This window comes from Gymnodraco acuticeps, unplaced genomic scaffold (assembly GCF_902827175.1).
Source record: "Gymnodraco acuticeps unplaced genomic scaffold, fGymAcu1.1, whole genome shotgun sequence".
Taxonomy (NCBI): domain Eukaryota; kingdom Metazoa; phylum Chordata; class Actinopteri; order Perciformes; family Bathydraconidae; genus Gymnodraco; species Gymnodraco acuticeps.
Window position 1 is genome coordinate 2,410,450 of NW_022990940.1, and position 23,508 is coordinate 2,433,957.

Here is a 23,508-nt window from a genome sequence, read left to right on the forward strand (position 1 = left end):
TCTACATTTGAGTAAGTGAGACAGACACTGTGCTGACTGACAGTGAGGGAAGACATTGGCTTCAGTGGATAATTTCCAAGACACATTCAATTAATTTACGCCATGATATATTGCTTAATCTGTCCTGATAGCTGATAAACTATTTAAGTATGATATCATTATTCTCTAATGGTCTCTACTTCATGGGTGTAGAGACCATAGACCGTATAGTATAGGGTGGCCAACCAGTCAGAGGTTAAGAGCCACATTTTTTCTATGTTTCTGCAAAGAGCCACATCAAACACACAGTCACTGATACCGCTTGTTTCCGTTTTTTTGTTTTCTGGAGACAAGATTTCAACCACGTCACTGATGCATTTTTGTGGCATTGGGATATATATTTTTTAAATCCTCTGGAGCAGAGAGAGGAGCTGTGGATTATTGTTATTGATTAATGCATCAGTGTTTCTTAGGGTCAAAAACACTAAATTCACAACTTAAAATGAAAGCGTTTAGTTTATTTAATAAAAGAGCACATGTTCAATGTGAAAAGTGACAGTAGTTATAGATTATTTGCAATTTGGTGCTATATATATTAAAAAAAAAAAATTATATATATTTTTTAAACACCTTGAATTTCAGGGGGGGGGGGCTCCGTTGGCGGGGCGCAGCGCCCCTCCAAAACAATGGTAGGGGAAACACTGGATAGTGTTTAATCAACGATAGGTTTCCCCCCCTCAAAGGTGATTGGTTCACTGCATCGCAGGTATTATTGTGATTGGCTCTTGGGCCACATCAAAATTAGACGCGCTGTCATCCTCTCATACTGACACCTGACACCACACATACACACGTAGGGAGAGCCGGGACGAAAGTAACGGAGCGATTTTATCCGAGCCCAAACAACTTTGACCGGCCAAATTACGTTAATACTTAACAGACCTACTAAATATCAGGTTTAACTGTCAGGAGTAGCTAGTGTTGTCACGATACCAACATTTTGGTTTCGATACCAAGTCAAGAATTGCGATTCAGATTATTTTTCGATACTTTTCTTAAAAAACAGTCTTAAATGTAATTATTGTGCTTTATTTCACACCAGAACCATAACCATAACACAAACTTTTAAACAATGAGAACAATAAATTAAATAAATGACAAGATTTCCTATTAAATACAATTAATACATTTCTTACAGACAGGCCTCGTGGTGTCCGTAGGCTTGCCCTCACTGTCAGAGATATCGCTCAAATACTTCCAAATTTCGCTTCTGGCGTCTTTTTTGTCAACAAGCCGAGGCGCAGCGGCAGTTGCACTCCCACTTGCAGCCATGCTTCTCGCTTTCTCACATGCTCTGGCAGCTAGCGCGTGCACGAGAGAGGGGAGGGACTTAGAGCGTGCTTGAGAGGGGCGGGACTGCAGGCACGGCTGCAGTGCAGGGAGTGGAAGCAGATCGCTGAACACACACGGCTCTTATTAAAACGGCGCTTTCTCACCGGAGTACTTTCCGCCGTCATTCTTAAAGTACCGATACTAATGAAACGGAGGAATCGTAACGTTTTTAACGACAGGGTATCGCGGTATACCTTTCAAGTATCGGTACACCGTGCAACACTAGTCAGGAGTCAGTGTCTCTCCCCCAAACTCACACATATACAATTCGATATGAACTGAAGAGCCGCATGAAACTAGGCAAAGAGCCGCATGCGGCTCGAGAGCCGCGGGTTGGCCACCCCTGGTATAGTAGAACCAGTGGGTGCAGACGCATCATTAGCATGGCTTGAGAATATCATTCATTTTATTTTGGTTGGTAAAAAACTGTTTTAGTCTGGTGGTCCACCCTATCGCGTTGGTCCACACTGAATGATACATATAGACGTGACATGCCTTACGCCCTCATACAACCAACCAACCAACCAAACACATTCTCCATAATCACAAACATATTTGTGGGGAGTGATGAGGGTGAAGACTAGATGCCAAACTCAAGCTATATATTGCTGTTAATAAACATTTTAAACGCAAGTTGTTTGACTGAACTACAGTGATGGCACAATGCTCTGGGTCATGGGGACGTAACGTTAAAAGTTCTCCTGGAGGTAAACATGGCTGGACAATATGTTACAGTCTGAGAGTAAAAGCTCTCTTGAAGGTTTATAATAATCACGTTACTGTTAAAATAACCATGTTTGCTAGGTTGGCAAAGTTACTTCATATTATGGTTATCTAAACCAGATACAGTTTAATTCTGTTTTATATAACAACAGTTACCAGCTTACATATGTAATGATGTGTTCATTCGTACCCCAGTTGATTTAGTTGTTTTAGAAAATATTCACCGATTTACTCTGTCCCAATGTAAGACGAGATTTTTGGGCCCAATAATGTCACAGACTGAGACGAAAGTTGTAGTTCATAGCATAATAATAAAACAGGAAAGATTTTAAAACTAACTTGACTTGCATACTGCAACTTCAAAAAGTATATCAGATTGGTGGACCTGTCTGACTGACATCTCTCTCTTTTCTTTTCTTTTCATTTCAGCATCTAAACCACAGACCACCATCCCTTATAAACTAAATGAAGCTTTGTAGAGCCTCCATCTGCGAGGGATATTCCCTCCTCCACCAACTGTAATTGTGTCTTTGTTTACAAAGAGCAGTGTTGTGTTGGTGTGAGTTAGAAAATGATATGTGATTGTGTAAGAATAAATAACTTGTCATTTCCAGTACCATTTTATATTAATATCCTTTGGGGGCATTGTTGTGGATCACTCAAAATACAAAAAATAACCAAAGAAATAAATGACAAATGAATCATAAATGAAAAAGTACACACTTTTGTGATGACACATGTTTATATTAAAAACTTTATATATAATAATTGGTTTCTATACAATTTAATAACCATAGGAATAACAAGCGTCTGATGGATTGAAAGAAAGTGATAGAACAAAAAATTAGAATCAATGTTTATAGATAGTTTGCATACATACATGTGTGAAAACATATTAAGAAAAGGCTTTAATGTGTCTATATGAGACAGAGAAAGACACAGGAAGTGATACTGTCTGAGGGGGACTCGGAGCCCAAAGTGTGCGGCGCCACTCTTAGCCTACTTCCGAGCACTCAGCAATCTGTCAGCCTGAGTGCTGAGAGCTCCTCTCTCTCCATCCTCCACTCCGCTCAGGCCTAATTACAGTCTTGGACTGCCTCGGGGGCCAAGCCTCCAGAAATGGGGACCATGACAGCTCCATGAACAGACCGGACCACTCCAAAAAAATAATTAACCAACCCTGGACTTAGATGAAAGGTGGCCTTTGCCATGTTGGCTCTTTGTTTTGTCCATTCAAACCACATCTAATAATCTGATAATTGTTGAAGCTCTGTATGGGGGCCAGACATAGATGAATCAAAGGGAAGAGATGATCGTATTAATCATACGAGAGAGGGTTCATCCAACTAATTGAGATGAGAGTCTGTTTAAAAAGCTCTCAGACAGGGGCAACTATAGGAGAGGTCATGAGACTGTGAGGCTAAAAAAGAATAACAGTGACTGTACCAGACTTGTCATGTGATTTGTGGCAGCCTCATTCCTACACAGTCCCACCCCTTCCCTTCCCTTCCACACACACACACACACACACACACACACACACACACACACACACACACACACACACACACACACACACACACACACACACACACACACACACACACACACACACACACACACACACACACACACACACACACACACACACACACGCATCCTCCTTCTGGGTTAACTCAGACATGTTCTTCAGACCTCCAGCTGTTTAAACTATGCGCTTTTCAATCTGTGAGTTTTTGCACTTGCTGCAGATTTGTATGCTGTTCCTGACCACTACAACAACACCATCATCTCCGCACTAAACACAGATAAAAACGAACTAACAGAGCCAGAAGTAGGGATGCTACTTACTGTAAATGAAGCATTATTAATATTATATGACATTAATTAAAATAATTAATATTAAAGAAAGGAATACCAAAAGGCATTATAGAGCCCATTTCTTCTCACTGCCCATGAGAAACCATTCATATTTAAAAGAAAGCTACATTTGGGTGAGTTTATCTAACAAACACCCAAACAACGTAATAATTTCATTTTTTATTTTAACTTTGAATTAAATTAATGTAGAGACCTCATTTACAATATAACCAATGAAAATTGTACACTTTTCCTGTAAAAACCTTTTTGCGCTCCTGAATCAATTCTAATATTTATTGTACTACTACCAACTTAAGGGATATAAATGTTTTTGTAAAGCAGCATTATGAAAATAACTGCTAGCAAAGAAGCATCCTTTGGCATTTATAAGATTTGAGATGAAACTTAGAATAACATCCTGAAGCATTCAGTCTATATTTAGCCAAGGAATTCAGTGCAATTCACTAGAGTAAGCTACAACACACCGACTGGGGCCAGTGCAACACCAGAGCTTCAAGCAAGTGTGCCTGATTTATCCAAATAATTTTAAAACAGTGGGAAATTGCTCCGGATTAGGATTTGACTAGCAGTTGCGGTTGGCCAGCGTAGCCTTTGACAGCAGGTTATGTTAAACACATGTACAGTAATATCCTGTGTGTGCAAAAGCAAATTCTTCACACTTCTTTATTGAGTGGCTGTTCTGCGGGACGACATTCCTCTAGTACATTACTCCCTCTGCCCAACTCTCTCCTCTGCTATGCTGAATATGCACAGGTGGCTGAGAGACCCCCTTCCAAAGAGCTCTGAGTGGAGGAGAGGGAGGAAAATCAGCAGGCTTTTTTCAGCTTATGAAACAAATGTTTGGCATTCCACTGAGTGCTGCTCTGCTGTAGACCTGTCTGTTAGCAGGCGGCAGAACACCAGGGCATGTTGGCCACTGATTTGACATTGGCTTCCAAGAACATTTCGAAAGCTAAGAGGAAGTGTACATCTCTCCTCTACCCCGTTATTCTTTTGAGGTATTTTTTGGACATTTTGTGCTGGTGTATTCCCTCTCTCATCTGTAACCAATTAATAGTGGACCTAAAAATGCAACAGATGTAATTACTGAGGAATTTTCTCACTCACATGTGTGGTATGTGTCTTTATTTTAAGATCTGCTTTGTTGCACTGACTAAGGACTAGACCAGGCCCAACTATGTTACACGTCCTAACCACAAGTTCAGAGCCCGCTGCTTTACTGTATGTGTGAGGAACAGGTACATGAGGTGCAGTTTTTTCACTAATCAAAAGCACTGAATACCATATGGGCAGTTCACTTTGAATCCTGTTTGGCTGGTGGATTTTCTCCAGGTTTGAAAAAAAATGTATTATTGAGAAAGAGTTGATCAGCAGAACTTGTGGCTAAATTATATTTTAAATTTCATCTTTCCTACATTAAGACCTATACAACCCTGCAAGAGTACATATACTAATTTGTAACCTGAAGCTACAGTCCTGCAAATGCAAATTACTGAGGAAAATGTTAAAATGTAGAATATTAATAACATTATTTTATTTTAGTATAGTATGTCAATTTATGTTTTGTTAAGTGGCGGTAAAACTAAAATGTACAAACATGTAAAATCTACATTCTATATTTTCAAGGCAAGGGAGGTAACTATAGGTTACTTACGTAACCCCAGTTCTCAGAGTAACATGAAGTGAGATGTCTCACTATGGGATGCGCCTCATCGCGGAGCAAACAGAAGCATCAATCTCATTACGCCAATCCTGATTCGCTGGTGATCTTGACGTTAACGTCAGGGAATCACCCCCTATAAGTAGCTTGCGCCACGACGCATGCGTAATTCAAAATAAGCACCTCTTCTCGCTTCACCATAGCAAGGAGGGCCGTCTGGTGAGACATCTCACTTCATGTTACTCTGAGAACTGGGGTTACGTAAGTAACCTATAGTTCTCATTCATAACACTCCGTTCGATGTCTCACTATGGGAAATTGTAGCTCCCGTATTGCCAGACGAGCTTATCTCGAAAATCACCAACCAACCAGAACTTAACAGGTAGAGTCCCGACTCAACAAGGTGCCCAGCACTGCTCGGGCCACGCTTGGAGCGGAGACGTCTAGCCTGTAAAAGCGGACAAAAGTGAGCGGCGAGGACCAGCTCGCCGCTGCACAGATGTCTTGGATGGAAACACCCTTGAACAAAGCCCAGGATGTAGCCAGGCCCCGAGTCGAGTGAGCCCGCAGACCCGAAGGTGCTTGCAAACTCTGACTCGTATAGGCCAAAGCAATTGCCTCCACAATCCAGTGGGAGAGCCGTTGCTTAGTAACAGGCTTGCCCTTGTGAGGGTTAGCAAAGAGTTGGTCATTAAGACGAAGCTCCTTTGATCTGTCCATATATGTGCGTAAAGCACGGACTGGACACAACAGATCCTGCTGCTGTTCCCCGGAGGAAACCAGCGGCGGAGGAAATGCCTCAATGTCAATTGGGGTACACGAACCAACCACCTTTGGTGTAAAGGCAGGGTTGGGCTTCAACAACACTCTCGTTTGCCCTGGGGCGAACTAAGTGCATGAAGGATGTACAGACAGCGCATGAATATCACTGACCCGCTTGGCGGATGCCAGGGCCAGTAACAGCACTGTCTTGAGTGACAGATGTTTCATGTCAGCTCCTTCCAGGGGTTCAAATGGGGTCATTCTGAGCCCATTTAAAACCACTGCCAAGTCCCATAAGGGCACCAGTGACCTGGAGACAGGGAGGAGCCTGCGAGCTCCCTTCATAAAACGGCAGACCAAATGATGTTGGCTAGCCGTCTTACCCTCAAAGCCCACATGGCATGCAGCAATAGCAGCCAGGTACACCTTGATCGTGGAGAAAGCTCTGTGTTTATCGATCAAGTCCTGTAGAAATGATAAAATCACCCCGACAGGACATTGAAAGGAGATGTGTCCTTCTTGAAGGCACCACTCCTCAAACACCCTCCACTTACAGTCATAAACAGACCTGGTGGAGGAAGCTCTCGCACTCTGAATAGTGTTTATCACCTTCTGAGGGAGTCCCACTGTATTCAGATTGTACCACTCACGGGTCAGGCCCATAGTGCCCCGCGCTCTGGGCGTGGGTGAAGGATCGCCCCCCCCCGCCTGAGACAATCCGTCCCTGCGTAGAGGGGGCTGCCATGGCTGCCCGCACAACAGCTGATATATCTCCGCCAGCCCGTACGTTGCGGGCTAGGGCGGAGCCATCAGGATAAGTGTGTGGCGTTGCTCCTTCACTCTGGCCAGAGTTGGGGGTATCAGAGCCAGGGGTGGGAACGCGTACAGAAGACCCGGAGGTCAATCGTGTACGAGTGCGTCCACGCCTAACGGTGCGTTTAAATCGTGCATTAAAGAGAACAGCTGTCATTGAGCATTTTCTCTTTATGCGAACAGATTTAACTCTGCCGTAACGCACCCACAGCGGACTCACGATCCTTGGATGTGGAGTCCAGTCTGCATAGAGTGGTGCACCTCTGGACAGTAGTTCTGTCCCGAGCTACATCACTCCTGGTACATGCGTCGCTCTCAGAGAGAGGAGACGTCTGCCGCTCCAAGGGATCAGTTTGTGTGCCAGTGTGTGTGACTGGAGACAACGCAACCTCCCTTGGCGGTTCATAAACGATACTGTGGTCGTGTTGTCTGTCCTCACGAGGACATGGTGTCCTCTGAGAGAAGGCAGAAAGCGTTTTAGGGTGGGGAACACCGCTAAAAGCTCCGGGTGATTTACGTGCGCCCGCTGGAGGTCTCTGCTCCAGAGACCCCTCACCAGGCGACCTTCGTAAATACCCTATCAGCATGTCAGACATGCGTCCGTGGTGACCACCTTCCGTGAAAGGACAGCACCCGTAGGCGCGCCCCGTACTAGAAAAGTCGGGTGCGGCCAGTGGCGTAGTGCCACTACGTATTTCATAATAACCAATACTCTCCGCACGCCGTGGCACGCGGGGTTTAGTTTTATTATGAGACCCATGTTGAGCAGGTGCTTTACGAGGACATTTGTCTGCGTAATCTGACTCTGCTCGGCGGGCATTATAGATAAAACCCTCCTTTCTAGGAGAGAGAGAATCTCTCTCTCCAGAATATGGGTTGACTCTCCCCGGGCTTGTGAATACAGATAGCCCGAGAAGCGAGGGGGGGTGACGGTGACTTGGAGTCTGTAGCTCCGTGTAACTGTCTTGAGAAACCCAAGCAGATGTCGTGAGCATCTCCCGCTGTATGCTCCTTAGAGCCAGCTGAGATGTCACGTCTCTTCCCCTCTGAGTCTCTATTTGTTGTGTTATTGGGCCCTCCAGTGTCTGAGCACTGTGGTGCCCCATTTCGACAATCCCCACCGACACAGCGCATGCGTGTGGCGGTGGTGCCCTTACGGCTCCAGCCGGCACTGCGCATGCGCGTGGCGGTGGTGCCTTCACAACCCCAGCCGGCACTGCGCATGCGCGTGACGGTGGTGCCTTTTGCTCCAGCCGGCACTGCGCATGCGCGTGACGGTGGTGCCTTCACGACCCCAGCCGGCACTGCGCATCCGCGTGACGGTGGTGCCTTTACAGCTCCAGCCGGCACTGCGCATGCGCGTGACGGTGGTGCCTTCACGACCCCAGCCGGCACTGCGCATGCGCGTGACGGTGGTGCCTTCACGACCCCAGCCGGCACTGCGCATGCGCGTGACGGTGGTGCCTTCACGACCCCAGCCGGCACTGCGCATGCGCGTGACGGTGGTGCCTTCACGACCCCAGCCGGCACTGCGCATGCGCGTGACGGTGGTGCCTTGACAGCCCCAGCCGGCACTGCGCATGCGCGTGACGGTGGTGCCTTGACAGCCCCAGCCGGCACTGCGCATGCGCGTGACGGTGGTGCCTTGACAGCCCCAGCCGGCACTGCGCATGCGCGTGACGGTGGTGCCTTCACAGACCCGTCAATTGTCCGCCCTTTGAGAGAGGCCGTAGTTGCTCTCAGAAGGGGAACAGTTGACGGACTGTTTATTGTTTTTATTGTTTTTCTTTTCATTTTTTCGAGCTGCGCCCTTGGCTCGAAGCCTGGATGCGTCATTGGAAAATGTTTTATGACAAAAAAAATCAATAAGTGTGTGACATGTGTTTATGCGGACTTGATGATGGTGTTGAGGCATCTCTCGAGGCGGCGGGAACACATTTAGAGCTGGGGAACCGTAGACTTCCAGCTCTGTCACAGAGAGGAGAAGGAGGGGCTGTCACGCCGCTCGCTTCTTCTTCCTCGACTGCTGGCCGAAATTCTGGGTTGGCTGCGCCTGCGTTGCAGCCGGAACCGGAGATTTTCTAGGCCAGCTCGCCCTCGTCCCCTGCCTGGGCTGGGGACTCGGGGCGGACTGCGACCTCTGCGTTTTTGGTATTTTGAACCGAGCAGGATTCGGGGCAGCTTGGACGAAGGGCTGCCGCTGCGAAGGCAGCGGCTGGGCCCTTCGAGGGAGGCAGAGGTGGAGGGCCTCGTCCTCCTTCTTTTTCGACTTGCATCTCCTCTGCATGGAGGCAAGAGCGGAGCCGAAAATCCCCTCCGGAACGATGGGCATGTCAAGCACATCCTCCTTTTCCCGGTCTGGGAGGTTGGTGAGCTCTTTCCTGCACCACCATGATCCCCATTGTTTTGCCCGTGGCCTGGACGGCACAGCGTTGGACACGGAGACAAATGTCTGTGACCGCGGCCAACTCGTCCAGAACGGCCGGTCCAGGATTACTCGACATATCCTCACAGAGCTCCGCTTGGTATGCGGTTAGCAGTGAGGAAACGTTCAGAGCCCTGGCGGACAACGCTGCGGCTCTATAGGACTGTTCAGTCATGGTCGACTGGAAACGGTCCACCTTCGCTGGCAACGTGGGGTTCCTGCTTGGTGACAGGCCCATCCTCGGTAGGAGGTGGGCTGCCACCAGCAGTTCCATCGGCGGTATGCGGAGCAGGCCGAGCCTCTCCATACCGTCGCAGTCTAGGGAAGAGGCCCCCTGGATTGGGGCCTTGTTGCTAAAGGGTCGGTCCCTCCACGAGACCGACACCTCATCCAACATCTCCGGGAAGACCGGGAGGAGTTGCCTCCTTGTCCTCGTTGCTTGGGGAGAATGTTTCCCCTCGTAACGGGACCTGGCGGTCTCCTTGGCCATTTCAGGCCACGGGATGTCTAGCCTGGACGCAGTGCGCTGACACACGGCCTGCAGGTCCATGCTCAGACAGGGCGAAGCTGGTGTGCTATCGCCCAGGAGAGCAGCCATCGCTCCCGGCTTTGCCGTTTGAGCCGATGACATGAAGATATCTTCTTCTTGCTCATCCGAATCAGACAGGAGGGACTCAGAGGTGTCCTCTTCGTCCTCCATGTAGTCTAATTCCAGGACATCCTCCGCGGGCGAGACCATGGTGAGGTCTCGCCGGGAGCTCCCGCCTGGTGAGGCGTGGGGCTCCATTCCCGCGTCTATTGCTGCCACCGGGTCCCGGCCTGACACGGCGTGGGATCCCGGTTCCGCAGCTGCCGCTGTTAGTGAGCCCTACACCGACACAGTGAGGGGCTCAGTCTCTGCGGCGGACGCCCCCGTGTCTTGATTGCCAAACGGCGAATTAGTGGACATCAGGGAGTCCTGTTCCAACAAGCTAGCTTGGTGTGCTAGCCGTCGGTGGAGGCTCTTTCGGGTGAAACGGACACAATGCCCGCACGAGCCGGGGTTGTCGAAAGCCTCCTGGGCGTGTTTCAGCCCGAGGCAGGACGAGCAGACCTGGTGTGAGTCTGTGCCTGCTATCTTCAACCCGCAGCCGCATGACCGAGCCTCCGAGTCCCTGACTCCTCTGGTGTGAGGGGGAGAGGCGTCCATCTTGTTCGCCTTGTGGCGTGGAGAGGACCCGCTCGTAACAGGTACGTCGTTGAGAGAAAAGTGTTACCAACCCGTCCTTAATCCGGAGAAAAACGGACGGTGTGGGTCCTTTGTTCTCAAAGAATATTGACTGGTGTGACAATATACTTCTAATCCTTTTCTCCTCCGTGAGAGAGAAAAAGAAAAGCGTCCTCGCTACCGTGGTGTCGGTAGTAAGGGGAAGCTAGCTAGCAACAGGTGCGTAGCAAGCTTGAGAAAAATCAAAACCTTACCTTACTTTCCGGGGAAAGAAACGGCGAGGTCGATTTTAATACTAACTGGCGTTAGTATTACCGTCTTCTTGCGAAGCAGAAGAGTAGCCGGCGAGCGCCCGTCGACCGAAATGTTTTGGATTTGGGTTCAGTCTGTGGACTGTTAAGCTTGTCCGGCTACTATAGAGATGTGCTCTGAAGCGAGAAGAGGTGTTTGAAAAACGCATGCGTCGTGGCGCAAGCTACTTATAGGGGGTGATTCCCTGACGTTGACGTCAAGATCACCAGCCAATCAGGATTGGCGTAATGAGATTGATGCTTCTGTTTGCTCCGCGATGAGGCGCATCCCATAGTGAGACATCGAACGGAGTGTTATGAATGAGAACTCAAACTCCTCACTTAATAGCTCCCACGTTTTTATTTGTATTTTGTGGTGAGTCAGTTCAGGTGAACTGTGATCTGTTGTAAAGAACATGTGTGTAGCACTTGAAATTGCACTTGTTTGTCTTAATACATTTCAGTTTGTTCATAACGCTTTGCGTCTCATTACATGTGGACATTTTCCGAATGTACTTGTAGCCTACTTATTTGCACTTAAACAGAAATATTGTCGTTATGTAGGGCCTGTGGGTTATTATCATAGACTGTATATATAAATTATTATTATTATGCTATGATTTTACTGGTCCGGCCCACTTTAGATCAAAGTTTGCCACCCCTGATGTAGATTGACAGCTTTTATTGTTTTGTTGTTCAAATATTGCGATACAAGGGCAAAATTAACGTTTATGCAGCATTTAAACAGTCTGGTTGTTCAATCTAGAAAATGTATCACACACTGTTTGGTAGTTTTAACTATTAAAATGCACAATATTTAATAAGATTTCCATTTCATGTGAAGTACTATTCTGCAATGTAACTTTAGTTATCAATTAAATGTATAAAAGGCACTACATTTGCCCTTGGAATGAGGTGGAGTAGAATAATAAAGGGCAAACTAAAGTAGGCATACAAGTACCACAGAAATGTACTTAGTAAAATTCCACCACACGTTTTTTGTATATGTCATAGGCTTCAGGGTAGGCTTACTCTATTGAAGCTTGGAACAATCATCTTATGCATGGATTGGTCCCAGTTTATGTGCTTAAACCATATACAGGTCATGCAGGGTCATGGGTCGCAGCGTCTTGGCCTCAGATAAATGGATACACTCACACAAACACACAGTCATGTGAACACATACACACATTCGATGGAGAAACACACAAACAAATAGCTGAAGCCATTTAAGCCTCTTAAATTCACTGCAAGTGTCACCGAATTACTCAGAAATTAGTTCATGACACACGCACACACAATAAATACACACGCACGCACGCACACACACACACACACACACACACACACTTTGGCGCCCCCTATGAATGCATCTGTGCATGACAGATAATTGGACTTATGTGTGGGCTTTTCAAACCAAGAGACACATTCAATTGTTGTGTATTCTCTTGGGTAAACATTTTAATTAATTGTGTGTCTAACAACCTGACTGCATAATAAACTGCATTAGACAATTTATTAAAATGTTGAATATTCACATTTGAACTGTTAGACCTCAACTAACTGCTTCAGAAAAATCTTTATTTAGTTTTGTTCAGAAGTATTCTTATAGCCTTACCTTGAATGTTATTCTGCTGCTCTGCACTTGCTCTGATGGTTTTAAAGGGATAACGGAGTCGAGGCAATTCATCAGTAGACCACAAACTATTCGGGGGTGTGCCTACAGCCGCTGGGGTCTATATATTGAGACGTTTTGTCCGGCGGCTGTATGTGAATCAGATGCTGTCCAGGGAAAACTTACCATCACATTAGGGCAGCGCACTTCCTCACTTTATGCTTTCAGACGCCACAATGGATTCCTGTTTTCGCGCACTTTGCATGACTTTTGTTCTGGCATCATCAGGTGCGGTTGGACCGGTGATCAGATGCGAGCCCTGTGATGTTGGAGCGCGGCTTTTGTGCAAACCTTTACCCAAGGACTGCGCCGAGAATGTCCCAGAACCGGGCTGCGGCTGCTGCATGACCTGTGCGTTGAGCTCCGGCCAGCCGTGCGGCGTGTACACCGGGAGATGCGGCTCCGGACTGACATGTCAGCGGCAGCCCGGGGAGCCGAAGCCTCTGCAGGCTCTGCTGGACGGGAGGGGGACGTGTGCAAACGCTACTCATAAACGACTTACCGCCAGACCAACACCTCCACCAGTCAATGAACTGCCAGGTAATTCATACACCTTTTCCATGCTTCAAATGTAGACCATAGATGCTTTATAATTGTGAAATTATAACTATACATTTGTGTCACCATCTTTAAACAAAAAACGTGTAATCTTAAAAGTGAGTAGTATTTCATGTACATTTTTTCCAGTTATCAAGTTATAATTAATTCCAATTCCATGGCATAACATGAGAGTAAATGCAACTCAAAGCTGCATTTACTTATTTATTTCACTCAGAAAATGCTCTTCATCAATGCAAAGACAAGGTGGAGAATGAGACATTTGAAGAATATGGAGTTTTTGGAGGATTTGATGGAAAGCTGCAACTCAATGTCAGGAAGGTTTACCCTTTGTAACTCAATGTGAAGACCTTCACTTTTAGGTATATCTATTCAGCTTATACATTTAAAGCAAAGAGACTACAGGGATTCAAATTAATGGTAGAAACACTTTGGTGGGTAGTTATTTGGCATATTTCTGTGTTTAGATGTATATATATATCCTCATGCACTCAAGGTGACCTCCAGCAAGAGTATATCTGTGTGTACTGTTGTGTAATTAAACACATGTTGTTCTCAAACTTCAGCAGATCATTTTGAAACTCTGGATGAGGTTCAAAATTGCACCAACTTAGGCCTTCAGACCTCGTCCATCACCCACAGACCCCAGAGACCTCCACTTCACAACTTTTTCCCCTCTGCCAAGTCAGAGGTCCTGCGACGGAAGCAGCAGAAGAGAACCCAGAGCTTTAAAATGGAGGAGCTCCCGGGACCACTCATCACAGACCAACAAAACTTCTCTCTGGAGACCAAACAGGAGCCCGATTATGTAAGTACCACAACCAATTTTGAATGTCTTCGTAGCATACTAGAGGAATGTTTTTCTCCTCTTCCTCTGCGTTTTGGTGTTTTTCCCCTCTTGTGGGTGATGAAATGTTTTTGGTAGCGGTGCTGGGGGTTGGCAGGCATCGTGCACAGTAGAATGGCATGGCAGCGAGCGGGTACGATGGCCCTGCGGCTGACCTGGGTCAGGCGGTTGTTTGGCCACAAGGCGTCCGCGTGCCGGGTGTACTGGGAGCCAGCAAATGATGGATTGGCCTATGTGAGTGCCTGTTGGGAAGCCCTGCTGCTATTTTGATCTTGTCTTTGGCCAGAGAAGTGAGCACACACTAGTAATGGGCTTTGACTGGCTGCTTTGATTAGTGACTGGAGTACTTGAACTTTAGGACAAGCCTTTTGGCTCCCACTTTGAACCCTTTGAATTCACTTTATTCACCATCCTTTGTGTAAAGTGTAAGAGTTATAAGCAGCTTTGGTAAAATGTTAATCCGCTGCAAGTCGGTCAGATGAATTAATTTCTCTTCCGGCACCTCTTTCATATTGCAGCCACTATTGTTCAGGTATTACGGCAGATCACTACGTGGTGCAGCTCTCTAAACGTCTTTATTTGAAGAAGAACATAGAAGAAAACTGTCTGTTTGTCTATATATTTTGGAGCTGGAGATGTTTAAGTATTGGTAGAGTAACTGCATATGTGTTCCCTCATCTGCAGGGTCCCTGTCGGAGAGAGATTGAGAGCATTCTCAGCAGCCTCAAGATCACAGACATTCTCAACCCCAGAGGTTTCCGCATACCAAACTGTGACAAGAAGGGCTTCTATAAGAAAAAGCAGGTAAAAAGCACATTCAAAACACCATCATTTGATATTCACTCTATGCTTATAAATCCCTGCCTCCATTTCATGAGAGCCTACACATATACTTCATAAACCTTTCAATTTGTTTACAACTTTTGTACAAGGCTGTAAAAAGGAAACCCACATTTCCCTTTTTACATGCTGCATTAATAAAGGTTCATGCTGAAGTCTAGTGACTCAAACTTTAGGTCTCCTGCAGCCCAATTACAGATTTATAGCTGTCCTCCTGTATTCATTGGTAGTCATTAGAGCCTCATCATTGCACCACCACACCAGTGAGGTAGACCCCAGCCACTGGCTCTGGAGACAGGAACCACAGGGGCCAAACCCCAGTGGGGTTGACGACTGGGACGATGGCCGTTTAACGGGAACCCTCCCAGGGAGACAGACGTCAAGGTGGCCACCGGCACACGATGCGCTCCCCCCATAATTGCTGGACTTTTGAGAAGCCTGCACAGAAATAGAGCTGCAGCCATCCCCACGCTCACATGGTTCACCCACGATCGGGTTGTAATAAATGAGTGGTACTGACGCATTCATATGGAGGCACTTAGGGCTCCCGCGCCACTGCATCACAACGCAGCTTTTCTAACATAGCAGTCCCTTCTGCTTAATGGAAGTGTTCTCCTTTACCTGCAATCATCTCATAATCACAACGCCAAGCTCATTGTCTTTGTTTATATAGAATGAACCTACTGTACCATTGCTCATTTGCATGTTTTAAAGCAACTCTTATTACAGCTCTTAAAAACAGTTAATGTCTTTTTAGATACATATACAGAGGACATATGTAATGCTGGAAGCAGATTAACTTTTTTCTGTTAACTATGAATACAACAACAGTTTTTCCTTTAATAGAATCGTAAGACTCTTGTCTTACAGCTAATATTTGATATAATAATGATTTTTTCATCCTCTATACAGCCGATAAAAGATGTTCTCCCCCGTTGACCCCCTCCCACTTGTTATGCAACAATGATCTAAAACAAGAGAGTCCTTTTGCTAACTAAATACGGATGTCTTCCTTCCTGATCAGCTCTGCCTCCTCTGTGGAGCAGCAGCACTGTTGCTTTAGCCCCTGAAATGAATGGCTGCATGTTTTACCAGAGTGGAGGTTGACCTTTAGTAAAATTGGCAGTAAAATAACAGCCCTTGGGCTCCACAGACTCTGTAAGTCATTTGTAGTACCCATAATTTGGAGCTGTGGGGTATAATCAGCAACAGATGATTCGTACTGGCCACCAGCTTCTGAAAATAGATCTTGGTTCTCAGTTGTTCACAAACGGGACTAAGCAAATATTTTACCAGGTTCTGTTTACCTTAAAGGTCTCTATATGTGTGTGTAACAGGAGGTAGACCATAAAAGCAGCTGAAAATACCACAGCGTGTCGGATAACCAAGGCTGCGTCGACTCAGCACAATCTGACCATTAATGCCTCTTAACTATTACTGTTCTCCTTCATTGAGTAAAGTGGCTTGTTACTCATAATGCTTCATATTCAACTGTATTTACACATTTAGCTGCCCCCCCCCCCCCCCCCCCCCGACTTATTTCTCTTCCCTCCCTTCACCTTGTCCCTTCCTTTACTTTCAGTGCCGTCCATCCAAAGGCAGAAAGCGAGGCTTCTGTTGGTGTGTGGACAAATACGGGCAGCCTTTGCCAGGTTTTGATGTGAAGGAGCGAGGAGACGCCCAGTACTACAACTCCGAGAGCCAATAGGAGCAAAGCAGAATGGAGGGAGGTTGGGTGGGAGTGAGAGCAAGAGGAATTGTAAACAAATGGAGACACTGAGGATATTGGGAGAGAGGTCAAGAGATGGCTCGGCCGATAAATGGATGTTTGCTATTTCTATCTGTTGCCTTTGGGACCTTTTTCTGAGGCAGAGCAAGGGGAACAGAGGAAGAGTATTAGGAGGGGGAAGAAAGCCCCTGTGTCACAGATACTGTGTTTTCTGCGATGGATGGATTCTACATAAGCTTTCTGTCTCAGACACAACCAGAATGACTTCTAATGAGAGGATACGCCTCTCAGACGCCCCATTCTGACTATAAAGAAAGAGACATTTGTCACGAACGTGGACGAGATGGCTCTTCATTCACGCACAATTAAGTGGCATTGCACGCATGTACATGCTTGTGATTTGTTTGAAAGACATTGTGTGTATGTATGTATATGTTATTCAGAGTAAGCATGCAGTGCCTTACTATGACTTCCTTTTTTTCCAGGTTGCTTCCTGCTCCTCTGGGAGTTGGACTAGACTGTGCAGCTCAGACATTTGATCTGATCTGCGGTTATTACTGTTATTTTGTCACTTTGCATAAGCTGATATTTTGGGATAAAGGCCACAAATTGTTATCTCTGATCTCTGTGTAGCCAGTGATTATTTTCATCACTTGCTCATTCACTAGTAAATATGCTGTTTGCATGTACAATGCAACCCTCAGAGGTCTATTTTTACTTAATAAAGGCAGTATAAAATGATCCAGGTATTGTATTTTTTACTGTTCAATTTGCCTTTTCTTGCTTTAAGTGTGTATCGAACTTTTATGGCAGTTTAAAATCACAGTAAAACATGACTTCATCGTGATTAAATAACATTTAATTAGGTGCACATCCAAATAATTATAATAGTATATACATTGTTTCTACAAAACCAATAATGGAATAGCAGCATTTCTTGCAAATAGCATTCACAAACAATGTGGTTCAGTGCACATGCGCTCTGAACACTGAAGTGAATCATAATAAATACTTCAACAGATGATGGAAAGAAATAAAAACCAGGTGAGGAAGGTGTAGCTGAGAAAAATCCCTTAGAAATCTTCTGCTAAACCTGTGGACCTGCAGAGACTAGTAGAGGTAGAGAAATGCAGAAGAACCCATCCCAACCTCATGGTGGCTTGGATGAGCCCTGATATGTTTGTGCTTGGCCTCCATGCACATACTTGTGGCACTTTAAGTATTTCCCCCAATACCCATTGAGGAAAAGCCAATGGAGATACATTCAGACAATGTCAACACGTTGAATGAATGAGCGGCTGTGTTGTTTCTTGCCGCGCACAGCTCCAGTTTTGAATGAATTATAAAAGAAGAAACTGATCCTGAAGACGCTGAAATGGGCTTGGCAGGGTTGTTGACCTGTGGTTTTGAGCAATGGAGTTATTTAGTTAGAAACACAAATGTATACAGTGTTGCCCTATTTACAATCGCAAAAAAAAAAATGGGCAAACATATAAAAAATCTAAAATGACAAAATGGTTAATGCTTGTAAGAATAAATAAGTCTTGATACATAGATCATTTAAATAAAATGAGAGGAAATTTCCCCCTCTGAAATAGCTTTTTCTTACATTTCGTGTGAATGAGTATGTTTTATGAAAGGAAGTCACTTCATCAGTAAATTGACACTTTCACTTGATGAAACATGTTTCCTTGTGTCTATTTGTGTTCGTAAGTGATTTTATGGATGATAACAGAGTCTATCATTTAGTGGGTGACTTCTTGGTGACACTCTGATGAGGAGTCAGCCAGCAGGTCACTGGTTCCTGGGAGCTTCTTCCCATTCCAGGAAGAGACACACCAGCAGCGAGCGGGCGGTCCGACCAGGGATGACTCACACTGGGAGAGAAACAGAGATGGGTAACCGCATGAATAAATCGTCTAGTTGGATGAGTCTATTCTAACAGGTGGAATTAATTTTGAATCTTGTGTAATCCTTAAGTTCTCACCTGCTTGGACTTGTAGAAGCCATGCTTATCACAGTTGGGGAGGTAGAAAGTTGTGAACCTCTCTCCTAGTTTCTGCTGAGAGCTGGAAATCATGTCCAGGGCTGCATGCAGTTCAATATGACAGGGACCCTGTGCAATAACAACCATGTATAAACAGAAACACTATATTGACTGCAGTAAATAGTATTCATTATTACTCTCTTAAAAATCCACAGCTCTTAAAAAACCAAGTCTTCCCTCTGGTGGTAGGAAAGTAAATCACATGACATCATCTTCATCAGTCAGGTAAACATGTTTGCTCACCTGTTGATCCAGTTTGTTGCGGATGGCATTGACCTTGGCCTTGATGCTCTCTTGGCCCTCAGCAGTGTCCTGGTCCAAGGGAAGGTTAAGACCCAGCAGGTAGTGCAGGGAGCCATGGTCGGGGACATCATCTTCCCCTGTAGCAGTTAAGAAAACCATATCATTTATCAGAAATGTTTTTTGTGTTTCTTTGAGGCTACATTTAGCCATTTTCAGATTTAAAAGTAGCAAATTAGCAGAAAGAGAAATTCATGAAACCATGAGTCTACCTTGGTCCTCAGTGCAGACCCCCTGTCCTCTGGTCAGAGCGTGGAGCGGCATGGCCTCATCGGGCCTCGGGGAGCAGCGGAGACCCTCTCCACAGTGGGCCGTGTGGACCCCGCAGGACGCCCCTTTCTCCAGAGCGCAGGCCATGCAGCAGCCACATCCCGGCTCCCTTAGCACCTGCCTGCAGTCCACAGGGATGACAGGACAGTCGTTGAGTCTCTCCTGTGAGCAGGGGGCACAGCGGATGGGCTCCGGTCCCACCACGGGGGACGACCTCACCACGGCCAAGACAGCCAGAGCCACCGCTGCCACCAAAATCAGCTTCTCATATAATCCAGGCATCTCCAGTCTTCAGACAAATATACTCTTCGGTTTGGTCTTACCTTTAGACCTGCTCAGTCTGACTGTATTTTTTTTCTAAACTGATTTCCCCGAACTAGCAGTAGGTCTATTTATGTGGACCTCTGGCCTCCGGAGGCGTTAATGATTGACAGATATAAAAGGTTTTTTTACAAAGCTGCTTCAAGCGGTGGATGACCCTGCCTGACGTGCGTGGCTCCAGGTTCACGAGGTCTGTTGTCAATATTGACCGTGGAACACAAAGTGATTGTACATCAAAACAACCCTGTTTTTGACAGGAAAATACTGATCTTTGTGTTATGCCTTTTAAGTAATGAAAACAGTTTAAGTAATATATGTTTTAAGTACTTATGGCTAACATCCACAACTGGGTAGATTATATAATCCAAAAGCTTAAAGTATATGATATGACTGGTGATTATAATGGTTTGATGTTGTTGACAAACTGTTATGTTGTGAAGTAAGGCTGACGTATTGTGCTTTGACACCGTTTTCAAATGTAAACCCTATTTGTCACTTATCAGGCAGACGGATAAACAAGATCATTCCCCTTAAAGCGTTGCATAACCCTAACATTATGGATTGCTCTGCTGGATGCACAACATGTTTGTCTGAAGAAAGACAGTAGTAACCGGTTGTTTCCTAGGTGTAGTATTTGTCATAGTTTATGTAAGGCAAATGGATCACTCATACTGTGTTTTTGAACAGAACTAATATACTTCCCACTTACTCAAAACGTATTGTTTGGTACTAGATTCTGCATGGACTGTAATGAGGCTTCAACCAGGAAAGACATATAGTAATAAATATTATTTATGATTATTCAGTATTATTAATATTGCTCCGATAATTCAAAATATGGGAAAAACTAATTGTGAACATTTTACTTAACTACATTTGATTGTCATAGAACTGACATATTGAACCAACAGAATCAATAAAAGGCTAATATTGTACCTTTTTAGTTTGAATACAGTATACACAGGATTTAGGATTATTTTATTTTGAACAACTAATACATTTAAGCACTGCTTACCGGATGAGTAAACATACAGTAATGTTTTAAACTGTACTCCCGGGCATTTCTCTAATTATCTTCACTTTTGATCAAATAAAACACTAGTCCTTGCACTGGAGTAGACATTTTAATGCAGGAGTGTTTTTACATTTTGTTTTGTTTTTTAAAAACACAATTTTTTGTATCTTTTACTTAAATTGGGTGACAGCCGTTCTCAAATGTGATGTGTGCAGATATCAAAATGACTGGTAGTTAGTTTGCTGTTTCTACATCATGAAACATCATTTTAATAAAGTAAATATAACTAGAGACACACTTGCCAAAGAGGTAATCAAAAAAAGAGAGCCATACAACTCAAGAACAAAATATGATTTTGACTAAAAAATAACACGTTTCTCATCATCATGCAGAAACATGATGTCCAACGCTTGTTAGTATGCCAAATTATTTTTACCTTTAAAACACATTTTTTGATAATAACAAAAATGAAAGTGTGACTGTGAGCGTTACTCGACCACCAGCTGGTGGGTGGTTGCCTCTTCAATGTTGATCATCAAGTCCACCAGCCACTTAGGAAACCCCTGCTTCTTTGAGGATATTGGTAATAACAAAATACATTCATCAGTTTTCTTTTTCATAATTAAAAGAAAAACTGTTTCAAATGTACACTCACAGCCTTAGACACCTTCTTGACTCTCTTCCTAGTTCTCTTCATTTGCACTGACTGTTTAGGTGGTGTGTGTTTTGGCCATTTAACCTTGGATACCTAAAACAATAGAGCATTATCTCTTATACATTTGAGTTGTCGGATAATTCATTTGAATGTAAAATGTGCCATAATAACTCACCTCTATTCTCAACAACTTGCTCATGGACCACTTCTGATTTAGGAACCTTTTTGGCTGTTGTGTTGTAGCTTCATCACATAAATCCAGGGCTTGTGTGCTCCGATCTAAATCAGAGGAATTCTCCATTTCCTCCGGATCCTTGTTGGTAGATTGGTTTTGGAGATAACTTGCTTGGCGGAGGGAACCAGACAGTCGCCTAGGTCTCTGAACCCTCAGTTCATCTTCATCTTCTTCGCTCTCTTCATCTACCATCACCTCTTTTGTGTCCACTTGAATTTGGAAATCCTCCTCTTCTTCTCCACTTTTGCTTCCTTCGGTTTCATCTTCCTGCCATGAATCTTCCTCTATGGTCTCCAAACGTGGCCTCTGTCCCCCCATTTATAGTTTTTGTTAAGAACACAGCAGAATTACCAGAACACCTTTCCATAAATGAATGTAAAAAGTGACTTTGAACTCACATTTTGTTCCATGTGGCTGAGGACTGAGCTTTCCTGTCATGTGAGGATCCTGATCGTAGGTTGTAATTAGTTGATAATTCAAATCAGGTGAGAGAGCTTGATTGCAGACAGGTGACAGGTGGAAATGCTTATCCTTTGTGACAAATAAAGCAATGTAACCTGAGCCAATGATTCCATAAAAAAACGGTGTTATAATACATATATTTCTTAAAAATAGTTTTTAAAATGGTCACATAAGGAGGTGACTCTAATGATAAGAATAAGGATAAACACATGGCATTTGAGTAAAATGTAATACAAGTTTAATATTAGCTGAATTGTTGCTTGTTTAAACGAAAAACATAATTTAAGTTTCACCTAATGGGTGAATAGGTAGGGTATGTAAGTTTGAGAAACCGGCTCGAGATCGCTAAAATTTGAAAATACACGACCGGAAAAAATCTGCCACTTCCTTACAGAGCCCCTCCTCCAACACACACAAACGCGCACATGACCAATGAGGGCACGAGATAAGTTTGTGCACAGATGGAAGGCTGACAGGCAGGTAGGCCATCCAGTTATTTTAGCCGGGCCGGCTCAGATGATTGGTCGTGCTTTTTACAGTACTACGGCTTCCACAGGTGACATTTTTTATGGATTTTTTGTCAAAGCACTGAAGATATTCATTGCTATCGGGATGTTAAGAGCATTCCATGGAATACAACAAAAAGTGTATCTCGAGCCGGTTTCTCAAACTTACCTACCCTGTCTTTAATGAATATTTGCTTGGGTTAAAAATTCAGTAGATCTTTTAAGAACAGTTTTCTTGAGATCAACATTACATTAACCTAAATCACTGTCTTTATATATTTTTCCTCCCAGAACACTTAATTGGGAATAAAACATAAATTAAATAGATGTGGAAAATAAATTATAAGACGAAAATAATATACTGTTTTCATGGTTATTGAAATTGTGTCATTAATGAATGCCTGAACCTGATTGACTCATCTTGACCCTTTTTTTCATTGATGACTCAAGGGGGAGTGTTATTTGTGTTATTTCATTCACCTTGAATTCCCTTCATTGCTTCATGTCCACTTAGGCTTGAAGTCAGGGAACTTACCATGACAAGAAAAACAACAGCTGTACTTTAAAGTATTTTTCTGGTAAACGCAACTTTTATAAAAACTGACCAGAATTTGTTCATTTAATTCCCAAGCAAAATGTATTCCAATACTGTACTGGACTGAAAATTATTGAGCAAGCCAGGTGTTTGTTGACTGAACTGTTACACTGAGTGAACCCAAGACAAATACTACATTAACGCTGGGAAAACATTTTTGGCCCCCGTTCAGTTTGTTTGTGACATGTTGACATTCATCTGGCTTTGGGCAGTGGAAGCTCACCGTTTGGCAAAATAAACTGTAATTATCTGCCATATTTTGGAGTAAAAATTGTTATTTCGAGAGCCATAAACTAAGTTGTGAGAAATAAAATGTTATAG

General features: G+C 44.4%; 3 protein-coding genes across 7 annotated transcripts; 1 reads left to right on the forward strand and 2 right to left on the reverse strand.

The window, feature by feature from the left end:
• The first annotated feature begins 12,927 nt into the window (after positions 1–12,927).
• On the forward strand, positions 12,928–17,479 carry LOC117558466 (insulin-like growth factor-binding protein 3). Its single transcript, XM_034234697.1, has 4 exons — positions 12,928–13,347; positions 13,932–14,173; positions 14,897–15,016; positions 16,635–17,479. The coding sequence occupies exons 1-4, from the start codon at positions 12,966–12,968 to the stop codon at positions 16,758–16,760; spliced, it is 870 nt and encodes a 289-aa protein (XP_034090588.1). The 5' UTR covers positions 12,928–12,965; the 3' UTR covers positions 16,761–17,479.
• Positions 17,480–17,622: 143 nt separating this feature from the next.
• On the reverse strand, positions 17,623–19,749 carry LOC117558467 (insulin-like growth factor-binding protein 1). Its single transcript, XM_034234698.1, has 4 exons — positions 19,341–19,749; positions 19,072–19,208; positions 18,769–18,897; positions 17,623–18,658 (listed from the first exon to the last, which is right to left on the reverse strand). The coding sequence occupies exons 1-4, from the start codon at positions 19,678–19,680 to the stop codon at positions 18,527–18,529; spliced, it is 738 nt and encodes a 245-aa protein (XP_034090589.1). The 5' UTR covers positions 19,681–19,749; the 3' UTR covers positions 17,623–18,526.
• Positions 19,750–20,835: 1,086 nt separating this feature from the next.
• Positions 20,836–22,471, reverse strand: LOC117558438 (troponin T, cardiac muscle-like). 5 transcript variants are annotated; one of them, XM_034234635.1, is made up of 5 exons: positions 22,380–22,471; positions 22,023–22,155; positions 21,565–21,930; positions 21,390–21,482; positions 20,836–21,303 (listed from the first exon to the last, which is right to left on the reverse strand). In XM_034234635.1, the coding sequence occupies exons 2-5, from the start codon at positions 22,032–22,034 to the stop codon at positions 21,223–21,225; spliced, it is 552 nt and encodes a 183-aa protein (XP_034090526.1). In that variant the 5' UTR covers positions 22,035–22,155; positions 22,380–22,471; the 3' UTR covers positions 20,836–21,222. The 5 variants fall into 5 exon arrangements, with proteins under 5 accessions (XP_034090526.1, XP_034090531.1, XP_034090530.1 ...); XM_034234640.1 differs by having other exon boundaries at positions 20,836–21,300; positions 21,402–21,482; positions 21,565–22,155; positions 22,380–22,463; XM_034234639.1 differs by having other exon boundaries at positions 21,402–21,482; positions 21,565–22,155; positions 22,380–22,463.
• Between the last annotated feature and the right edge of the window lie 1,037 nt (positions 22,472–23,508).